A 19,930-nucleotide genomic window follows, 5' to 3' on the forward strand; every position below is an offset into this window, starting at 1 on the left:
AAAAAGGCTATTAAGTATAAATTACCCTAACAGCATACAGGTGTAAATAATTTTAAATAATAATGTACTAAAAATAATTATCCTGGCACATAAAGAAGGCACATGAGATGCTGAGGAACATAGAAATGATAGCTGTCTGAAAACAAACTCTTAAAAAACTGAATTGAGCGTTACCTTGGTGTTTGTGTTGAGCGCGAGGGCGGCGTCCAGCATGCGTCATTCAGGAGAGGGGGTGACCTTTTCTTCCTTTTCTTCTAATATGTTTTTATTTTATTTTATTTTCCTCAGATGCGGCGCCTCTATCTGCTCCTGCCTTTTCCTTCTGCTTCCCTCTCCTCAACGCTACACTCAGGGAGTCTTCAGGCAGCACCGAGGAGACGGAGAACACCATGATGAGAGCACTGCAGGTCATCAATGAACACTCTCAGCTTCGGGCTGACACCAACAGTGATGATGTTGCCATAGATGAGGTACAGACAAATGGCTTTATTGCATTTTCTCTGTGGTGGCTGTTATCTGCACAGAGCGAGTTCCAAACAAGTTGGGAGTCTGTGTAAAGTGTAAATAAAAAGAGAATGCAATCATATGCATGAAACCCATATTTTATTCATATAGAGGACAGAAAACATGTCAAACATTTAAGAGGAGAAAATATTGGCTCATTTTGGTATTTGATGGCAGCAACTCGTGTCATGAAAGTTGGCACAGGGTAGAGTTCCCTGTTCTTTTAATAACAGTCTGTAAACATCTGGGGACTGAGGAAACCAGGTGCTGGACGTTTGGGAGATGAATGTTGTCTCACTCTCGCCTGATAAAAGGATTCCAGCTACTTAACAATCCCTGTTCTTTTTTGTGGTGTTTCGTGTTCCATGACACACTGAAATGTTTTCAGCTGGTGAAAGGTCTAAACTGCACGCAGGTCGGTGAACTCTTCTACTATGAAGTCATGCTGTTGTAATAGATGCAGGATGAGATTTAGCAGCGTTTTGTTGGCCTTTCCTGAAATAGATCCTGTCTGGATGGGAGCACACAATGCTCCAAAATCTGGATATGCCTTTCAGCATTGATGGTGCCTGGTTCCAGATGTACAGTCTAACATTTGTATAAACACCAATGCACCCCTATATGATCAGGATGTTGGCTAGCCGGATGATCCCTCTCCTCTTTAATCCAGAGGACGCAGCATCCCTGTTTCCCAAAGAGAATTTCCGATTTAATTCATCTGACCACAGAACAGTTTTCCACTTTGCCTCAGTCCATGTTAAATGAGTTTATGCCCAGAGAAAGATGGCAGCATTTCTAGATCAGGTTCACATAGAGCTTCTTTACATGACCGAGCTTTAACCTGCTTTTGTGAATGGCACAGTGAACTGTGTTCATAGATAACGGTTTCTGAAGTGTTCCTGAGTCACGACAGAATCATGTCTGCTTTTTAATTCAGTGCAGCCCGAGGGCCCAGAGATCATGCAGTATGCAGTATTGATTTTTCCACCTTGTTCCCGTTTCAAGTCAACTTGATTAGTTGTCAAAAGTTCTTCTAGCCCAGTTTTTTAGTACCATTTAGTATCATTTTAAATTTTTTTTTATAAATTTTCTTTGTTTTTTTTTTCCTGTCCCAACATTTTTGGTCATGTGTTGCCACCATCAATTTCAGAATAAGCTGACATGTATTTTGAGAAATGGTAAAATGTTTCAGTTAAAGACGTTTTCTATGTTCTTTAGAAACCACAATAAATCTAAGTTTATGAGATTTGTAAATCTTTGGGTTTCTTTTGTTTGGTTTTTTATTACGCTTTACATAGTATCCCTCTTTTTTTCTTGGCCTGGATCTGTTTATTTTATTTAACTGTGAAATTTTTTTATATGCAAATATTTGTCTTAACATACAGTGCTGTGCAAAAGTCTTGAGCCACCCTCATTTCTTCAGATATAATAAAGTTTCTAAAGGTATAATTTAAAATCGATTATTTTCTCTGTGTAGACACAACACAGGTTTATTCTTTGAGTTAGGGCCTTTGTTGTTTGCATGATTCATATATCAGTGTTAAGTAACTTAACAACATTTACCCTTGACCTTCCTTTAAAAATGCTCAGCTACAAGCGCTGGACTGAAAGTGAAAAAACAGCCAGTGTTCAAAGAAAGGCCTTCAGGAAGCCTGGAGAATTATTGTCACTTTAAAAATGACAAAGTCTGGCTCTTTGCAATGTAAATAAAATGAAGAGTGGCTCTAGACTTGCACGATATAGAGTACATTGCCAAATACTGCATAGTATCATTTCTTTATGTTGTTTTCTTGTCATAGAACGGCCCAGAGCTGCTTCCACGTGTCAGCATGTTGTTGCTACTGACCAGAGTCATTTCCACCGCAGCACCGAGGCTCCAGGTAAATGTCAGAGTTTAGAGTTAGTGTATCCAAACATTTGGACCCTTTCTAATGCTTCAGTGCGACATCAAGTCATTTTGAATACCCTTTAGGTCTTGTTTTACTCTGCTCCAGAATTATTGCGTAGCTTCACAATGTGACACTTTGCACACTTTGTGTTTCAGGTGTTGGCGTCTCAGTGCCTGACGGCTCTGTGTGCCAGTGCTGGAGGAGAAGAGGGCTGCACTGTAGCAGAGCAGCCAGAGATCGATGTCTTACTCAACGCCCTGCTTTCACCCTGCTTCTCAGTCCGTGACGCCGCCCTCAGGGTGAGCCTGGCATCACTTCATTTTGATATTTGCTGAAGTGTCTCTGTCTTGCATTTCACTGGCAGTGGTTTTCAGAAGTGTTTCCATTACATAACGGTTCAGAACCTTTGTCCCTGACTAGGGCAGGGCAATATGGCCAAAAATATTTATCGCAATATATATTTGAAAATTTGCAATAATGATATAACTGACGATATAATTGACACGAGACAAAATACTTATTAGTGCAAAACAAACCCCATCAATGTATTTTCACTTTCACTGTTTTCTTTTATGTGCATTTAAGCTATTTAAAAATTTAACAGTGCAAATGCAAATTCCTTACTGACAGTTTAACCAAAAGGCATTTCCAGTGGAAATTGGCCGACATATCCTCAGCATAACCATGTAGAATATCCACAAAACTTAAAAAGAGGTTATGCACACACAATATATTATGTTGAAGCACAGTACGTATTACTCCGCGAGGCTCCTGACTACGATAGCCGTAATGCCCCAACAATCCATCAAGTGGTGGGGCTTCGTAGCTTAGCAAAGTCGTATTAAAACATTATTTGACAGATTTTTGAGCCCCGTGTACCGCATAAAATCGGTTCGGTAATAACGACTCTACCAAAAAATGTGCTTTGGTGTGTATCTGACGGACGAAAGCCAAACCAGTTCTACACCACTTTAGTTGCGCCATTTTTACAAAGCAATTCTGATTCATCTGTTTCATTCAACGATCCGCTTTCTAATTCTCTGTCACCGAAATGCTTTTTCCGCCATGTGCGTATGACAACAAACGCATGCGCGTTTTACCCATATTCTATTGCGATATTTCATTTTCTTATCATTGTCTAACATTATACCGGTATGACCGTGAACGGTATGATATGGCCCAGCCCTGACTGCCACAGATTTCTCTGAATTAACTTAATCTTGTAATAAAATTATGAAGTTTGTTCTGTTAATTTAATTTTTCAGCGGTATTTCTGAAAGCCTTGGCCTCTCTGGGTTGCTCTTTTAATACCCACTCATGTAATTAATCTGGTTGTAAGATCTTCCACCAGATGTTTTTCAGTCTTTCAGTGCCTCGTCCTAACCTAAAAATGTGAAACAAACATATGTTTTTCAAGAAAATCAACATTTTAAGTTTCGACATTTGATTAACAGTTCGTCCTGTTTGTTTCCAGGGGCTGTTGGAGATGGAGTTTGCCCTGCCTACAGACTGCACAGATGCCAGTGGGATGAGTTTGCTGCGTAGGCTTTGGGTTGCCAGATTTGATGTTGAGGAGGAAGGTCAAGCCCTGGCTGAAAAGTATGTAACACACGCTCCTAACATCCTGCAAACAGTCACTGACTGAAAATGTTTGACTTTTGTTCTTCAGCCTGTTTGTTCTATCATGTTTCATTCATTCCCATGTTGACACCATTCTGCCATAACATTGGTTAAAAAGTAAATTGTCAAACATTCTGGTTTTTATATGCGAGTCAAAACACAATGAAATCGTATGATTTGTGCTGTGAAGGAGAAATAGTGTTGTAAATTGGCCAGTTGAACCAGTTCCCCTGTTTGTTCCTCCTGCTCAGGCTCTGGGAGTCTCTGGGTCTGGAGTTGGTCCCTGAGATCTGCTCACTGCTGATCGGGGACGTCACTCACCACGAGGAAGCCATCCGCTCTGCAGCAGCCGACGCTCTGTCGAGTGCCGTGTCCCAGTACAGAGACCAGTCTGCCACGGTGCTCGGCCAGCTCACTGAGCTCTACCATCAAAAACTTTATGTAAGAACATGTCCCACGCTCCGATTTACATAGATTTTTATTGCTGTAAGAATTTTACAGTAACAAAAGATGTTTGTTTGTTTTGATTGTTTCTTTCTTCTCTTTTTTCCTTCTAAAGAGACCACCGCCTGTGCTGGATGCACTGGGCAGAGTCATCTCTGAAGCCCCACCTGACCAGTGGGAGGCCAGGTAATTAAATCTGGGTCTGATGGAATTTAAGGAAAGAAAAAAAGCTCTGAGTGCCACACAGTTCTGTATTAACTGACCGTAAATGGTGCAAAAACATCAGGACTGTGACATAAGAAGTGTTTCTAAAGACTGTGCCTGAATCCAATGTTGTTCTTGTGCACTGATTATGAAAAAACATAATCAGTGCACAAGAACTGTAGCTCAGGTGGCAGAGCAGGTCAGCCACTAACCAGAAGGTCGGTGGTTCGATCCCAGGCTGCATGACAAAGATACAGGCAAGATACTAACCCCATGTTTGCCTACTGGTGGTGGTCAGAGGGCCCGGTGGCGCCAGTGTCCGGCAGCCTCGCCTCTGTCAGTGCGCCCCAGGGCAGCTGTGACTACAATGTAGCTTGCCATCACCAGTGTGTGAATGTGTGTGTGTGTGTGTGTGTGAATGGGTGAATGACTGAATGTAGTGTGAAGCGCTTTGGGGTCCTTAGGGACTAATTAAAGCGCTATACAAATGCAGGCCATTTACCATTTTTTATTCCCAGGTGTGGCATTGCTCTGGCTCTGAACAAGCTCTCTCAGTACCTGGATGAATCTCAGGTCACCCCTCTCTTCCTTTTCTTCGTTCCCGATGCTCTGAACGATCGCCACACTGATGTGCGGCGCTGCATGCTGGACGCCGCCCTCTCAGCGCTCAACACACACGGCAAGGTAACGCACGGTTCTGTTTTTCTAGACGTTGTTTTCAGACAGCTATCATTTCTGTATTCCTCAGCATCTCATGCGCCTTCCTTATGTATCAGGATAACGTGAGCTCCCTGCTGCCAGTGTTTGAGGAGTTCTTGAAGAACGCCCCGCAGGATGCCAGCTACGACTCTGTGCGTCAGAGCGTGGTTATTCTCATGGGCTCCTTGGCCAAACATTTGGACAAAAACGACCCCAAAGTCAAACCCATTGTGGCCAAGCTTATTACCGCACTCTCTACACCATCACAGCAGGTAAAGGCCTACTTTGGCTCCTTTTCTACCCACTCAACCTGTACTACTCAGATTTTCACAACGTCATCTTATGTGGTATGTCATCCTTCACCAGGTCCAGGAGTCTGTTGCCAGCTGTTTGCCTCCTTTGGTCCCCGCCATCAAAGAGGATGCTGCAGGGATTGTTAAAAACCTGCTTCAGCTGCTGCTCGAGAGTGACAAATACGCAGAGAGGAAGGGTGCAGCGTACGGGCTAGCTGGACTGGTCAAAGGACTCGGGATCCTGGCGCTTAAACAGCAGGACATCATGACCACACTTACTGAGGCCATCCAGGATAAGAAAAACTTCAGACGCAGGGAAGGTCAGCGAGAATTCATGAGTCATTGAACTGTCTGGTTTTGATTCATCCTTTTTATACCAGATGCCACCATTATTAGCACAGCTCAGAGTATCCGGTTTATTTTTGGTTTCTTGCAGGGGCGCTGTTTGCCTTTGAGATGCTGTGTAATATGTTGGGAAAACTGTTTGAGCCCTACGTGGTCCATGTGCTGCCACACCTCCTGCTCTGTTTTGGAGACGGGAACCAGTATGTTAGAGAGGTGAGCAGGCAGGTCGTGTTGTTGTCTAAATATTAGTTGTTGGAGGCTTTTCCTCAAGTGGGACATTTTACCACCCCTCTTGCTTGTCCTCCCAGGCTGCAGATGACTGTGCCAAGGCTGTGATGAGGAACCTGAGTGCCCATGGGGTGAAGCTGGTCCTGCCCTCCCTGCTGGTGGCCCTGGAGGAGGAGTCATGGAGGACAAAAGCAGGTAAAGAGCATCTTCAGTCAAAGGGTTTCAGGGCAGGTCTTGAATATAGTGATGTATTTAGAGTGATCTCTAGTTTTTTTTAGCACACCTGATGATTAAAATGTTAAGAAATATTAGAGAACAGTAGTTAACACGTGTGGTTTTCAGCTGTTTTAACGGCACTGAAGAGTTGATAAATGGGTAATAATCAGTCTCAGTTAGATGACTACTCCAATCCCGTCACTCACGCCTCTTGTTCCTGCAGGTTCTGTGGAGTTATTGGGTGCCATGGCTTACTGTGCACCCAAGCAGCTGTCCTCCTGCCTGCCCAGCATTGTGCCCAAGCTGACGGAGGTGCTGACTGACTCCCATGTGAAGGTGCAGAAGGCCGGCCAACAGGCCCTCCGACAGATTGGCTCAGTCATCCGCAACCCAGAAATCCTGGGTAAGTGATTCAGTGTCTTGAGGCACAGCTGCCAATGCAGAAGGCTTGTTGCTCATAGACGGTCATAAAATATGGACCCAAAGAGGATTAAGAAACAGAAAATCTGAATATTTCCTTTGTCTTCATTCAGAAGCTACTGTTTCAGGTAGTGTCGATGAAGAGCAAATAAAATGAAAGCTTTACTCTGCTGCAATGAGTTTAATACTTTTTTAACACAGGAATGCATTCCTAAATTTGAATACACTTTTTAGAGTGGAAATATTGCACTTTCCCTTATTTTGTCACGTATACTTTCCAACAGTGAATGCTAAGCTTTAACATGCTCAAAGTATCAAATGAGGTCAGTGTACAGCTAATCTCCATGAGCCAAAACTTCAGCCCAAAGCATGAAAAGCTCAGCTTCAGACAGTCCTTTTATACTCTTTGCGTGATGATAATGAGAACAGATATCCTTAATCTCAGAGCACTGAAGCCCACCCACCTGTTAAAATCTGCACCAAAGCCCTGTTCTGAACTGAATCATATGAAATGATGCTAATACAGTCTAACAATAAAAACAGAATGTAAATAACCATAATTGGCTCACTCTAAAATATTTAGCCAAAAAGTTTGTTTTGTTCTGAGTGACTGGAACAAATCATCTCAACAATGTCTAGTACACCTTATGATATGACGAGTTGCATATTAATTTAATTCAGTTTTATTTATACAGCGCCACATCACAACAACAGTCGCCTCAAGGTGCTTTATTTTGTAAGGTAGACCCCACAATAATACATACAGAGAAAAATCCAACAATCATATGACCCCGTATGAGCAAGCACTTTGGCGACAGTGGGAAGGATAAATCCATGTAAACAGGAAGAAACCCCCTGCAGAACCAGGATTAGGGAGGGCGACCATCTGTAATCTACTGGTATTATACCAGTGGTAGGTACAGTAATGCTAACAGCTAAGTTTGTGTTTCTCTTCCAGCTATCACCCCCATCCTATTGGATGCTCTCACCGACCCGTCCAGGAAAACCCAGACGTGCCTGCAGACGCTGCTGGACACCAAGTTTGTGCACTTCATTGACGCCCCCTCTCTGGCCCTCATCATGCCCATCGTCCAGAGAGCCTTCCAGGATCGCTCCACTGACACTCGCAAGATGGCTGCTCAGATCATTGGAAACATGTACTCGCTCACTGACCAGAAGGTACACGGGGATAAGCGAAATATCAGAGTAGTCCATTCAGTAAAACTAGTGTTTTCCAAAGTTTTTTCTTAATGATTTGTATGCTTTGTTTTGTTTTCTTCTGCTCCTTACAGGATCTGTCACCATACCTACCCAGTGTTATTCCTGGACTGAAGGCCTCCTTGTTGGACCCGGTGCCTGAGGTGTGTTTAGTATTCTTAAATAATCCTGTGTGTGTGTAGCTGACGATGAAGCAGCAGTTCACTCCATGGTTTTTTTGTTTGTTTGTTTGTTTTTTAACTTCATTTTATCTCCTCTCATTTTTTCCTTTTATCTTTTATCATGTTTCCTTCTCTTTCCCCCTTCAGGTTCGTACAGTATCAGCTAAAGCCCTGGGTGCCATGGTTAAGGGGATGGGTGAGACCTGCTTTGACGACCTGCTGCCGTGGCTCATGGAGACGCTGGCCTCTGAGCAGAGCTCTGTGGACCGCTCAGGAGCTGCACAAGGTGGGTTCTTCTCTACTCTGTCCTCGTGTTTCTGATTTGTGCTCAAAGCCAAGAGCTCAGTGGTTTGTGTGACGGTCTTTTTCAGGTCTGGCTGAGGTCATGGCTGGACTGGGAGTAGAGAAGCTGGACAAGCTAATGCCAGACGTAGTGCAAACTGCCAGCAAGGTGGACATTGCTTCCCACGTCAGAGATGGATACATCATGATGTTCATCTACCTGCCGCTCACTTTTGGAGATAAATTTACTCCCTATGTTGGTCCCATCATCCCTTGCATTCTCAAGGTACTGGTTACTAAGAGCTACTTACTGCTAAGAGTAAAACATTTTAAAATCACAATGAATAATAATATAAAAATGTTTCTTTTTTTGTATAGCTATTTTCAGTTAGCAAAGACAGTTTTTCACTGTGTATCGTGTTCACGTACATGTTTCACTGCAGCCTCATGCTCTCTCTCGTCCACCAGGCGCTGGCCGATGAGAACGAGTACGTGCGAGACACGGCACTGCGAGCCGGCCAGAGAATCATCAGCATGTACGCTGAGACCGCCATCGCACTGCTGCTTCCCGAGCTGGAACAAGGACTGTTTGATGACCTGTGGAGAATCAGGTCAGATAAATGCACGGTAAAATGTTGGCAGTTCAATAAATGTCACTCATAGAGCTACTGACCTGCTGACTCGTGCCCTTGTTGGTTTATAGATTCAGCTCTGTGCAGCTGCTTGGCGACCTGCTGTTCCATATCTCTGGAGTAACAGGAAAGATGACCACAGAGACCGCGTCAGAGGACGACAACTTTGGAACTGCTGCATCCAATAAAGTATGAATGTATATATTTTTTTCTCAGCAGTTCATTTCCTTTTAACTGTGATATTGGTTGAATTTTGTTTGCTGATCTTTGACCTTTACCCCTATCAGGCTATCATTAGTGCTCTGGGAGCTGAGCGTCGTAACCGCGTCCTCTCAGGCCTCTACATGGGCCGTTCAGACACCCAGCTCGTGGTTCGACAAGCTTCTCTCCACGTGTGGAAGATCGTGGTGTCCAACACCCCCAGAACTTTGAGAGAAATCCTCCCAACCCTCTTCACACTCTTGCTGGGCTTCCTGGCTTCTACGTGTCCTGACAAAAGAACAGTAATGCTTGCTTTTCTTTAACTCTTTTTATGATCTCTGGTGTTTCTGTTTGGCTCTTGGCGTGAAAGTAGTCATATAGAGTTTTTTGTTAACGTCATTTGTCTGCACGGTTTTAGATCGCTGCTCGGACGCTGGGTGATCTGGTGAGGAAACTTGGAGAGAAGATTCTCCCGGAGATCATTCCCATCCTGGAGGAGGGCCTGCGCTCTGACAAGAGCGATGAGAGGCAAGGTGTCTGCATCGGCCTCAGTGAAATCATGAAGTCCACCAGTAAAGACGCTGTGAGTCACACTGCTGTTGTAACAAACAATTTTTCTTCATTTTTGCGATTATTGTAGCTCGTGGGATTGAATTGGAACTTTTAGAATGATTTTATTTATTAAAAGCGGTTCTGAATCAAGCAGTGGGGCCTGTTTTAGCTTAAGCTGAAAATTCTAGTAAACTTAAAACCTTAAATCTGATGATGCTTGTGTTGCAGGTGCTTGTTTTCTCTGAGTCACTCGTCCCTACAGTGAGGAAGGCTCTGTGTGACCCTCTGGAGGAGGTCCGAGAGGCCGCGGCCAAAACCTTTGAGCAGCTCCATGCAACCATCGGTCACCAGGCGCTGGATGACATCCTGCCTACCCTGCTCAAACAGCTGGTGAGGGAGTGAGGGGGAAAATGTAATATTAAATCTGTAGGATTTAAGAAGCTTTGCAGTCTAGTCTATATCTCATACCGAACATGTTTTTCCAGGATGATGAGGAAACGGCTGAGTTTGCTTTGGATGGCCTGAAGCAAGTCATGGCAGTGAAGAGTCGTTCTGTGCTGCCTTACTTGGTTCCAAAGGTAAAGCATCACACGTGATTTCCTTTTTAAGGCCTTTATGTCATTTTTATGTTGTGTGACTATAATCCAGTGTTCTCTGTGCTTCTGCTAGCTGACTGCTCCTCCTGTAAACACCCGAGTACTGGCCTTCCTGTCTGCTGTGGCTGGAGATGCTCTGACACGTCATCTAGGGGTCATCCTCCCTGCCCTGCTCTCTTCCCTCAAAGGAAAACTGGGAACAGAGGACGAAGCACAGGTACAACCAGCAATCTCCAAATATAAAGATTCACTACTGATTCTGTTGTGTTTGAGGATTTTGTTAACGTCCTTTGGTCAGATTTTTCTTATTTGCTTGTTTGTTTGTTTTTTAATACGATACCACAGCACTCAAGAGCTGCAGTTCCCCGAAGATAAATATGGAGAACTGCAAGGCTTTTGATCAGGGCTTATTTTATTTTTCCTGTATATGTTAACTTTGTAGTACAAAGTATTCTGAGACAATACTCCAGCACTACTGCCGTCGTCCCGTTCTGCTCAGTGGCTTCTTCTATTTTAAATCAACTGGAGAATTAAAATCCTTCTTATCTGCTAAACAGGCCATATGTCCTACTTTGATTTCCTCTTAATGTCATTCAAAATGCAGCTGCAGACGTACCAGAACACCATGTCTCCCCTCTAGGCTCAGATTATTTTTTTTCCCCTTTTAAAGCACAGCTTTGAGCATCACCAAGTTAAATCAGTTACTATCCAGTCTGCGGTCTCCCTGTCTTTTAAAACCTTAACTTATTTCAAAACATTTTGTACACAAAGGAATTGGCAATGATTTAGAAAGAGCTGCAGTTTTGTGGCGTAAATATTTACAACGCATTTAAACCCTAAAATACTTTTCAGATCTATGCAAGAAGTGAGCTCCATTAAAATGTCAAGGTGTTGCTTCTATTAACTCAGACTTTTTGGTGGTTATTTTACTGTGAACACTGCATATTTTAAACTGCCTTTCTGAATGATATGACTGGATGTTGTTACCTTTGCACCAGGAATTGTGCAGCTGTCAGACGGTGATCCTTTCTGTGGAGGATGAAGTGGGCCAGCGGATCATCATAGAAGACCTGCTGGAGGCCACACGGGGCACCGATCCTGGCCTCAGACAGGCTGCCGTCACCATCCTCAATGCCTACTTTGCTCGCACCCGACTGGACTACAGTGCCCACACACGCACGCTGCTGTCAGGCCTCATCCGCCTTCTTAACGATTCCAACCCAGAGGTTTTGTCTCAGAGTTGGGACACCATAAACTCCATCACCAAGGTGTGTTCCTATAAAAATTTCTTTCCATTTGCACGAGATTTCATAGTCTAGTACAAAATATGGTAGTAAGTAAAACAGTGGACCTTTTGATTGTTTTTAAATCAAAGGTGAAATGCAAACTCACTGTGGCTTTGATGTGTTCTTTAGAAACTGGATGCAAGCAGCCAGCTGGCTCTAATCGACGATCTGCATCGAGACATTAGATCAGTAGCCGGAGACGTGAAGGGTCAGCACCTTCCTGGTTTCTGTCTGCCCAAGAAGGTAAGAGGGCAGCGCCTGACACAATAAACACTATTGCTACATTATTACAGCATGGTGATGTCATTCTCACAGCAGCTCATTCATCCTATTGAGTTCTTGTTCTGTCAAGTGAGCAGAGCTTTGTGTGGGCACATTTGTGACATGAACTGTGTCCACATAATTAGAAACTCATTAATAGTGATCATTCACGTGGAGGTCTTTCTATTGATTTGCTCAATAAGGGCGGGCACTACAATGGGCCAAGTGTGTTTTAACCTGGCTTACACACTTTCAGTAATAATCTGATTTTAATGTTGTTTAGTTCTTCAAAAAAGCAAAGTGCCACATGTCCACTGGATCCAGCTTTCAGAAGGTGTTTATATCATTGTGTGTATATATATTATCTGTGGATTCTTGACTGTTCGGGGAACAAAAAAGCAATTTCAATATGCCACCAATTAAACATTAATTGGGAAATGTTGGTTTCTTTCAGCTCTGTTCAGTTAATATTTTTATTTTTATCTCGATGCTTACATAGGGTGTGACCTGTATCCTGCCAGTCCTGAGAGAAGGTGTCCTCACTGGCACCCCTGAACAGAAAGAAGAGGCGGCTAAAGCATTAGGAGGGGTCATCAAACTGACGTCTCCCGAGGCTCTGCGGCCGTCTGTAGTCAACATCACTGGACCTCTTATTCGTATCTTAGGAGACCGCTTTGCCTGGACTGTGAAGACTGCTCTATTAGAGACTCTCACCCTGCTGCTGGCAAAGGTCTGGTGGAAGACAAAATGGCCAATCGTTCCTCTCCAAAGCTGGTCAAAGTTTCTGTCAGAAGGCTCTAACCTCTGCACTGCGTTCCTCCTCCAGGTGGGCATAGCCCTGAAGCCCTTCCTGCCTCAGCTCCAGACCACCTTCCTGAAAGCCCTGCAGGATTCAAGCCGTGCTGTAAGACTGAGGGCGGCAGAGGCTCTGGGTCAGCTGGTTTCCATCCACGCCAAGGTCGATCCACTCTTCACTGAGCAACTCTCTGCAATTCGCAATGCCGAGGACTCTGGAGTCAGGTTTGTGTGCAGTCTGGTATTGTTCAGTACAGAATCAGCAACAATAAACATCCCCAACAGGATTTTCAAAATATGTGAGACTGTGATGTTAATATTTTAAATCATTTTATCTCCACAAATAGAGAAGTTGAAATGTATCATCTGATTAAAGATGCTGCTTTGTCTTAATGTTACAAGCACAGACTGGGAGCCATTAGTCTGAAAATGTGTGTATGAAGCATAGCCTGTATATTAAAGAGGGCAGTTCACTCCTCTATTTTAGAATAATCATTTAGACAATAGAATATGCTGAGAAAGCATTTACGTGCTAATTACTGCCAAACACCAGAACCAAACCTTCAGGGCACAGAGCACAAACTTCAGGATGGACTGAATCACCCAGAAAGTCATTTTATTTGTCACTTAATTTCATCATGAAGACTCCCAAAGGAGTCTTTTTTTTTTTTTTTTAAATACTCTCCAGTACAGCTGTTATTAAATGGTTGATTGGTTGTAAATATGTTGGATTGTAACTGATTGAGTCTGGTTGTACCAACCGGGATGTCACCTGAAACCTAGTGGAGGCTTGTTGTATCGTCAACATTAACTTCTATAAAGTAGACACAACAGCATTTGTTTTTTGTAACTTTTTGGCTCTAATAAGGAACATAAAGAGCATTTATTTAATTTATCGGTAGGCTTAAATTAGTAACCAGTATTAGCTATTTGCCACTCTACCGATCTCCGCACTGATAAAAATTAAATAGTAAAGAAGAGGCTGGAGAAACACTCTTCAGTTGTGTTATGGGTGTTGACATTGCACAGTTTGTCCATCAGAGGGCACTCTGTAGCTTCACTGTTTGCAAGAAATGCGACAACCATCTGATCTGAGCAGTGTCGAGCAGAGCGCAATTAATAAATAAGTACAAATATCAAATGTTAGGAAAATCTGCTTAACCCTCTCAGGCTCAAATTAAGTTTTAGTTACAGGAAAAATCTGATATTTGGGGGAAATTATCAAAAAAAAAAAAACCTGATAAAATATGTATGTGGGGTAATCAGGTTGTTAGTTTTTAACTGTTGCAAATCGGCAACGCCTGCCTCGAGAGGGTTAAGAAGCATAAGCAGTAATAATATCAGCTAATAATTTAGAATTTGGGATCTTTTTATTTTTTTCTTAAATCATCAAATATCCAAAAACAAATCCTTTATCGGCTGGCCTCTGCTGGCTTCAGTTTTCTAGTTGCTGCTTGGTTTGGAGTCAGTATTAAAGTCTGAGACATTTCTCCCAAAATATTATTAACTAGAAGCTGATAGTACAGCCTGACGCCAGCTTAATCTAAAAAGTGTACGATGGAAGAAGAGCCAGAGTACAGAAATGCAAATGTGTTTGGATTTATCTTTAAAAAATAGTTCCTCATTACATCCTTTGTCCACCAGAAAGCACTGACAAATTTACTACAAATCTTCTATCATATTTCTGGGAAGTTGAGTTTTAACATATAATTAGCAAAAACTGTAGTTTGTGCTGTGTTTATATCCAAAATACAATATCTGCTTACATGTTTTTACATGAAATAACAAATATTTGCTTTTGTCTTTTAGTTTAATTCTCCTGTTTGTGTTCACAGGGAGACTATGCTCCAGGCCTTAAGGTTTGTCATCCAGGGGGCCGGATCAAAGGTGGACCCAGCCATCCGCAAAAACATCACCACCACATTGCTAGGCATGTTGGGACATGACGAGGTATGACGAGCAGCCCTCAAAGACTTCTTTTGAATGTGTTGCAACCCTTTTTTCCAACCCAGAACCTGCAGTAGCTACTGGATACATGAAGTAATTAGCAGTGAAGTACGTGTATAAGCAGATTTCAGAGTTATTCACAAGTAGAGTTTCCTCTGTGATCTCAGTAGAAAAACGGAAGTCAGACAAAGAGGATGTGGTTTTCTAAAAAGGTGGTTTTAGTCTTCGTGTCAGTTTGAGAATAAATGACACACAACCTGTCTCTGTCTGGCTGTCTTATTGGTGTGTGTGTGTGTGTGCACTTGCAGGATGCAACTCGTATGGCCTCAGCCGGCTGTGTTGGTGAGCTGTGTGCCTTCCTGTCAGAGGAGGAGCTGAAGAGTGTGTTACTTCAGCATGTCTTAGGTTGGTATTTGTGTGCAAAGTTATTTTACACCTCCTCAGATCTCATTGTAAGTGTGTGTAGTGTTGCTTTGTCATTGTGACCATCATCAGATGTCCTTTTTCCTGCTCATTGTGAGTTATAGAGTGAAATAATTATAGCGCTAAGAAATTTGAAATTTAAAAAATCCTTTTAGAAAAACATTTAATGTATGTTTGTCCAGTGTATCTGCATTAAAAAAAGCTTCAGGTTGTTATTGTCTGCTGCTGTGTGCTGCATTATTTTGTGCGTTAGCCGAGCAGTGATGCCACGAGCTCATGAACTGTCTGCCTCTCTTTAGCCGACGTGTCTGGTGTGGACTGGATGGTGCGTCACGGTCGCAGCTTGGCCCTGGCCATCGCCGTCAAATCTGCTCCCGGGAAGCTGTGTGGGAACGAGTACTGTGACACTGTGACGGAGACCATCTTGGCCAATGCCACCGCTGATAGGGTGAGCAGAGAGTTTACTCATAGATACCCACAGGGAGATTGGAAAACAGTAGAAATAGTTGCCATTTTGGGAAGTGTGTTGTGATTTTGTTCTGGTAATGTCTCCTCGGCTGACAGCGAAGTTTGAAATGGAAACATCAAGGTAACACAGTCACTTCTGAAAAACACCAGATCAAAAAATACATTTCAAACCACTGTTAATAAACCAATGTACTCTTTTACTATAAGGATTAAACAACTGAGATGTGACAGGCGGTAATGGAAAAATCACCGTAATGCCTCGCAGTAAGGTGTCACCAGTAGAGCTTCAGTGCTCCTCCACCTCCAGGTTTGAACTCTGAAGAGTTGGACCCCTTTCCTCCAAAGTATTTCATGTTTTGATGAAGGTCGAGCCACAGGAATCCTCCATAGGTGTTTAATTTGGTTGAATAAAGAGATTACATTCATGTCATTGTCACTGTTCAGCAGCCCCATATAACCATTGTCATGCATGCCTTCAGTATAGAAATACTTTATACTGTTGTATAAAATGATTTGAGTGCTGGAGTAGAGTAGAAAAGCGCTGTATATGAACCGGTTCATTCACTATTACCATCCATCATAATAAAGTGATTCTGTGATACTGTGTACATCCAGATATTAAGTAACATAAGAAGGAAAAAAAATATCCCTGCACACTCAAAAAGGAGGAATTGGGTATCTGTTTGCTGCACTGTGGTGGTGTCAGTTTGACTGCTTATGATTATTACTAACTTCTTACAGAAGCTACTTTTGGCTCCCTTAGTCGCGAGGGTCAGTTGATTTGGCAGATTTTGACACCGGGTGTGCTTCCCAGTGTGTGAAGCACTATGGACCTGCTGTTATTATTACATTTTAATAATGTTCCACTTGAATTAATGAGCTCACTGATTTATTTTCCTGTGCATGACACTATTTTAAACCGATGTGTTTCTTCTTCGTCACCATAGTTTTACTTCCATTAATGAGATGGTGTCTGTGGTTAGTCAGATTAGTGGAGAGAACCTATTGTTTTAATAAAAAATATCAATATTTGGTTGCAGGCTATCGAATAGCGAAGCACCAAAAGTAAGTGAAAGTTAGTCGCTTCATCTGGACACAGCATTTTCAGCGGGAAAAATATTTCATCACATCCAGTTTCAGCTGACTGTAGGTTCCCCAACCTCGTAAACTGTACAGTTATGTAACAATCAGTGCTACTGCATAGCAATGAGCCACACAGTCATTTTCATCATGACTGATATGCAAATGGCCACAGAGTACTGAGGACTGGCTGCAATCACAGCATTGTAAGGTTGTGAATGATGACGCATTTCTCTGTCCACGTAAACAAATTTACTTTCTGGCATTTCCCGGGTGGTCGAGCGAGCATTAAGATATAACACAGGAAGAACATAGAGCGAGACAATCTATTGCTCTAGCTTGTCTCATTACTGTTGATTGCTCTATTTTCAATATTGTATATTTTGATGTTTTGTCCTTTTAATGCACCGTGTGATTATCTTTTTTTGTGTGTGTTCTTAATCTCATTGATGTATTCCTAATGTAATTATTTGCATTTTCATTTTATATCTTTTTAATTTAATTTACTTGTTAAGTTTCTTTTTTCATATAATATGTTACTCTGTCTTATCAGCTTGTCAGTCATCCTTGTAGCAATTTCAGCTGCACTGATCGATCTTCTAGCATTATCTTAGATTCTTTTTGTCCTCATGCGTGGCATTTTGTTCCTCTTCCAGATTCCCATTGCTACCAGTGGGATCAGAGCTATGGGATACCTGATGAAGCATCATTTGAGAACAGAGGGGGGCAGTGGTGTTTCCCAGCAGATGATTACACAATTTGTTAAGGTAAAGCAGAGAATCAAACCCTGTCCACTTCCCATTTCTATATTTGTACAGGTGAGGAAGTGGGAGCAGTCAAGTTGCCAAAAATGGGCTCGTGCCCACTGTATATAATGTTGGGAAAAAGGTGTAGCTGTTTAAATTAATACTTCTCACAGTAAAATTATGTGTAATACAAACATAGTTGCTTGTAGTAGAGTTATGCTGTAGTATTATCATTTTTGGTTTTATAGCTAACGCTCATTGTTTTATTTAGGCTCACAGCTCTTCTTAGTCTTTAGGTAGAAAACTGAACACTAAGAGAAAGTTCCTGCACAGTACAGAGGGTCAGGAAGAAACTAAGCAGTGTGCTCAATAGGATATTCAGCATCTGTAAATGAGGAGTGTAGAAAACATTTATTTTTGTGTGAGTGATTAGTGTGTACATTTCCACACTAAAAGCACAGCATGAAAGCTGATATCAGTCTGATCAGGTGTTTGCTGTGAAGCCTGTGTATTTATAAGAAGGTGAGTCCTTTGAGTACCTTTTTGAACAGTCTGTATTGTGTCATTATATCTGTTGTCTGCGTGACCCTGCAGTGTCTTCAGAACCAGTCTAGTGATGTCAGACTGGTGTCAGAGCGGGTGCTGTGGTGGGTATTCAAAGAGCCATCACTGCCCTCCGTGGACGTGAATCTCATCAAACCTCTGCTGAAAACTCTGCTGGACAACACCAAGGACAAGAACACGAGCGTCCGGGCCCAGAGCGAACACACAATCGTCAACCTGCTACGGCTTCGCCAGGGGGAGGAAACCATGCAGGTGCGACTATCAACTCCCTACTGTAATCTGCACACAGATGTAATCTGTAGAACAAAACATTTTTACACGCTCCTCTCTCTGCATTTCAGACTATTACTGCCATTCTGGACTCTGCAAGCAATGACCTACTGTCAGAGTGTCACCGCCGGTCTTTGAAAAAAATCGCCAGCCAGCCAGACTCCAATGAAGAGATCGATGACACAATCCTAACATGATGGACTAAACAACGAAGTGCTCTGATCTGCAGAAAGCAGCAGAAGATTGACTGACATATTAAACAAATCCGTGTATGAGAACCTCAGACACACTGGGAGCCTGAGATGAGTAGTGTTTTGGCTGTATTCCCCAGAAAATTTAATTTTGTTTTTGGCGTTTTCCTTTTTTTTTGTTCCCCCCACTTTAAATCCTTGTTTTAGCGGCCTTTAAGCCCAATTTATTTTATCATATGATGCACAGGTTGTTCTCTTGTACCGAGCAACAATAGGAAGACACGATGCCAAATCTGTTTTGATATTTCAGTGTTTTGCTACTTATTTTACCAAAATGATTTCAAGTATTGCCACTGTTAATGAAACAGAGCCCCCCTATCTTTACCTTTCATTTGAACTTTGAGTGTGACGGTTGTTTGGGGAAAGCAACTTCTTATAAAAACACAAATCATTCTTATGTCAGTGATGCAGTTGTAAAAAGGCAATACATAATAAAAGGTTCTGGATTTCATAATGTAGTGTGTGAAATATTGGATGCTTGGTTTTTCTCAGGTTGGCGTCTCTCAAACTTTGTCACACCTCACTTGAATTCCACCAAGTTCTCTGATTCACCAATTGCTGGATTTTAGTCTTGAAGCTACAGCAGACAAAAAGTTTTGGCTTCCAGTTAAAACCTCGCCACTCTCTTACTTTCTATGTGGCTTTTCTCTCTTTTCTACTCTGGTGATTTGGTCTGAAGTCTCCCTTCATGGTCTAGGTTTTCCAAACCAGGAACACAGAGCCTAGAGGAGATGCAGGAGTACATTCACATCTGAAATATTATCAAGTGACCTTAAATGTCTGAAGAAAAAGGTTTCAGGACTGGTTTTCCACTTGTATATTAAGAGGAGGAAGGGGAACTATTATGCCTTTCATTTTTTCTGCTCATACAGCAGTGGACACTTATTAAATGAGGCTAGTTTCAGTTAATGAGGTTGGTGTTTGTCCTTAAACTGCTCTAAATTCCGTTTAAGGCCTTTTTTTTCTACGTTTGGCTCTGTGTGATCTCACTGAGAGCAGATACCCTTTATCTCAGGCACACAGCTTTAAGTTGGCAGCTAAAACAGTCCATTTCAGACAGGATGCACTGAGGGGAAACACCAAGGATAAGTGTAAGATGAATAAGAATTATGTAAAAGATTAAATTACCCATATCTGCTACTATAGAGCTGGAAATGGTCATAATGAAGGCCTTTTCACTAAAATTGCTCAAATAAGTATTTTGAAATACTTAAGGGGAAATGATCAAGCTGGCAATGCATCAAATTATAAGTGATATCAGATAATTTCTAGTTTTGGACATATTTAAATGAAGTAACAGGTACCCAGTCTAGGGGAAAATCTCTGAAGCCTGGC

At 42.3% G+C, this 19,930-nt stretch overlaps 1 protein-coding gene across 1 annotated transcript in view; it reads left to right on the forward strand.

The window, feature by feature from the left end:
* The window catches only part of gcn1 (GCN1 activator of EIF2AK4), a 29,321-nt gene extending 10,284 nt beyond the window's left edge, over nt 1-19,037 (forward strand). Inside the window, exons 25-57 of the mRNA XM_063489111.1 lie at nt 289-470; nt 2,304-2,384; nt 2,549-2,692; nt 3,868-3,992; nt 4,265-4,454; nt 4,573-4,643; nt 5,180-5,345; nt 5,438-5,632; nt 5,727-5,973; nt 6,090-6,211; nt 6,307-6,421; nt 6,666-6,845; nt 7,821-8,041; nt 8,155-8,223; nt 8,389-8,527; nt 8,613-8,809; nt 8,992-9,134; nt 9,227-9,344; nt 9,443-9,658; nt 9,775-9,939; nt 10,137-10,298; nt 10,394-10,486; nt 10,578-10,721; nt 11,503-11,772; nt 11,920-12,033; nt 12,551-12,781; nt 12,878-13,071; nt 14,682-14,796; nt 15,102-15,198; nt 15,516-15,664; nt 17,421-17,531; nt 18,105-18,326; nt 18,416-19,037. Coding sequence (XP_063345181.1) covers nt 289-470; nt 2,304-2,384; nt 2,549-2,692; nt 3,868-3,992; nt 4,265-4,454; nt 4,573-4,643; nt 5,180-5,345; nt 5,438-5,632; nt 5,727-5,973; nt 6,090-6,211; nt 6,307-6,421; nt 6,666-6,845; nt 7,821-8,041; nt 8,155-8,223; nt 8,389-8,527; nt 8,613-8,809; nt 8,992-9,134; nt 9,227-9,344; nt 9,443-9,658; nt 9,775-9,939; nt 10,137-10,298; nt 10,394-10,486; nt 10,578-10,721; nt 11,503-11,772; nt 11,920-12,033; nt 12,551-12,781; nt 12,878-13,071; nt 14,682-14,796; nt 15,102-15,198; nt 15,516-15,664; nt 17,421-17,531; nt 18,105-18,326; nt 18,416-18,541 — 5,114 coding nt within the window. The 3' untranslated portion in view covers nt 18,542-19,037. The remainder of the gene's footprint in view (nt 1-288; nt 471-2,303; nt 2,385-2,548; nt 2,693-3,867; nt 3,993-4,264; nt 4,455-4,572; nt 4,644-5,179; nt 5,346-5,437; nt 5,633-5,726; nt 5,974-6,089; nt 6,212-6,306; nt 6,422-6,665; nt 6,846-7,820; nt 8,042-8,154; nt 8,224-8,388; nt 8,528-8,612; nt 8,810-8,991; nt 9,135-9,226; nt 9,345-9,442; nt 9,659-9,774; nt 9,940-10,136; nt 10,299-10,393; nt 10,487-10,577; nt 10,722-11,502; nt 11,773-11,919; nt 12,034-12,550; nt 12,782-12,877; nt 13,072-14,681; nt 14,797-15,101; nt 15,199-15,515; nt 15,665-17,420; nt 17,532-18,104; nt 18,327-18,415) is intronic.
* Nucleotides 19,038-19,930: the final 893 nt, after the last annotated feature.

Source organism: Pelmatolapia mariae, linkage group LG12 (assembly GCF_036321145.2).
Source record: "Pelmatolapia mariae isolate MD_Pm_ZW linkage group LG12, Pm_UMD_F_2, whole genome shotgun sequence".
NCBI lineage: Eukaryota > Metazoa > Chordata > Actinopteri > Cichliformes > Cichlidae > Pelmatolapia > Pelmatolapia mariae.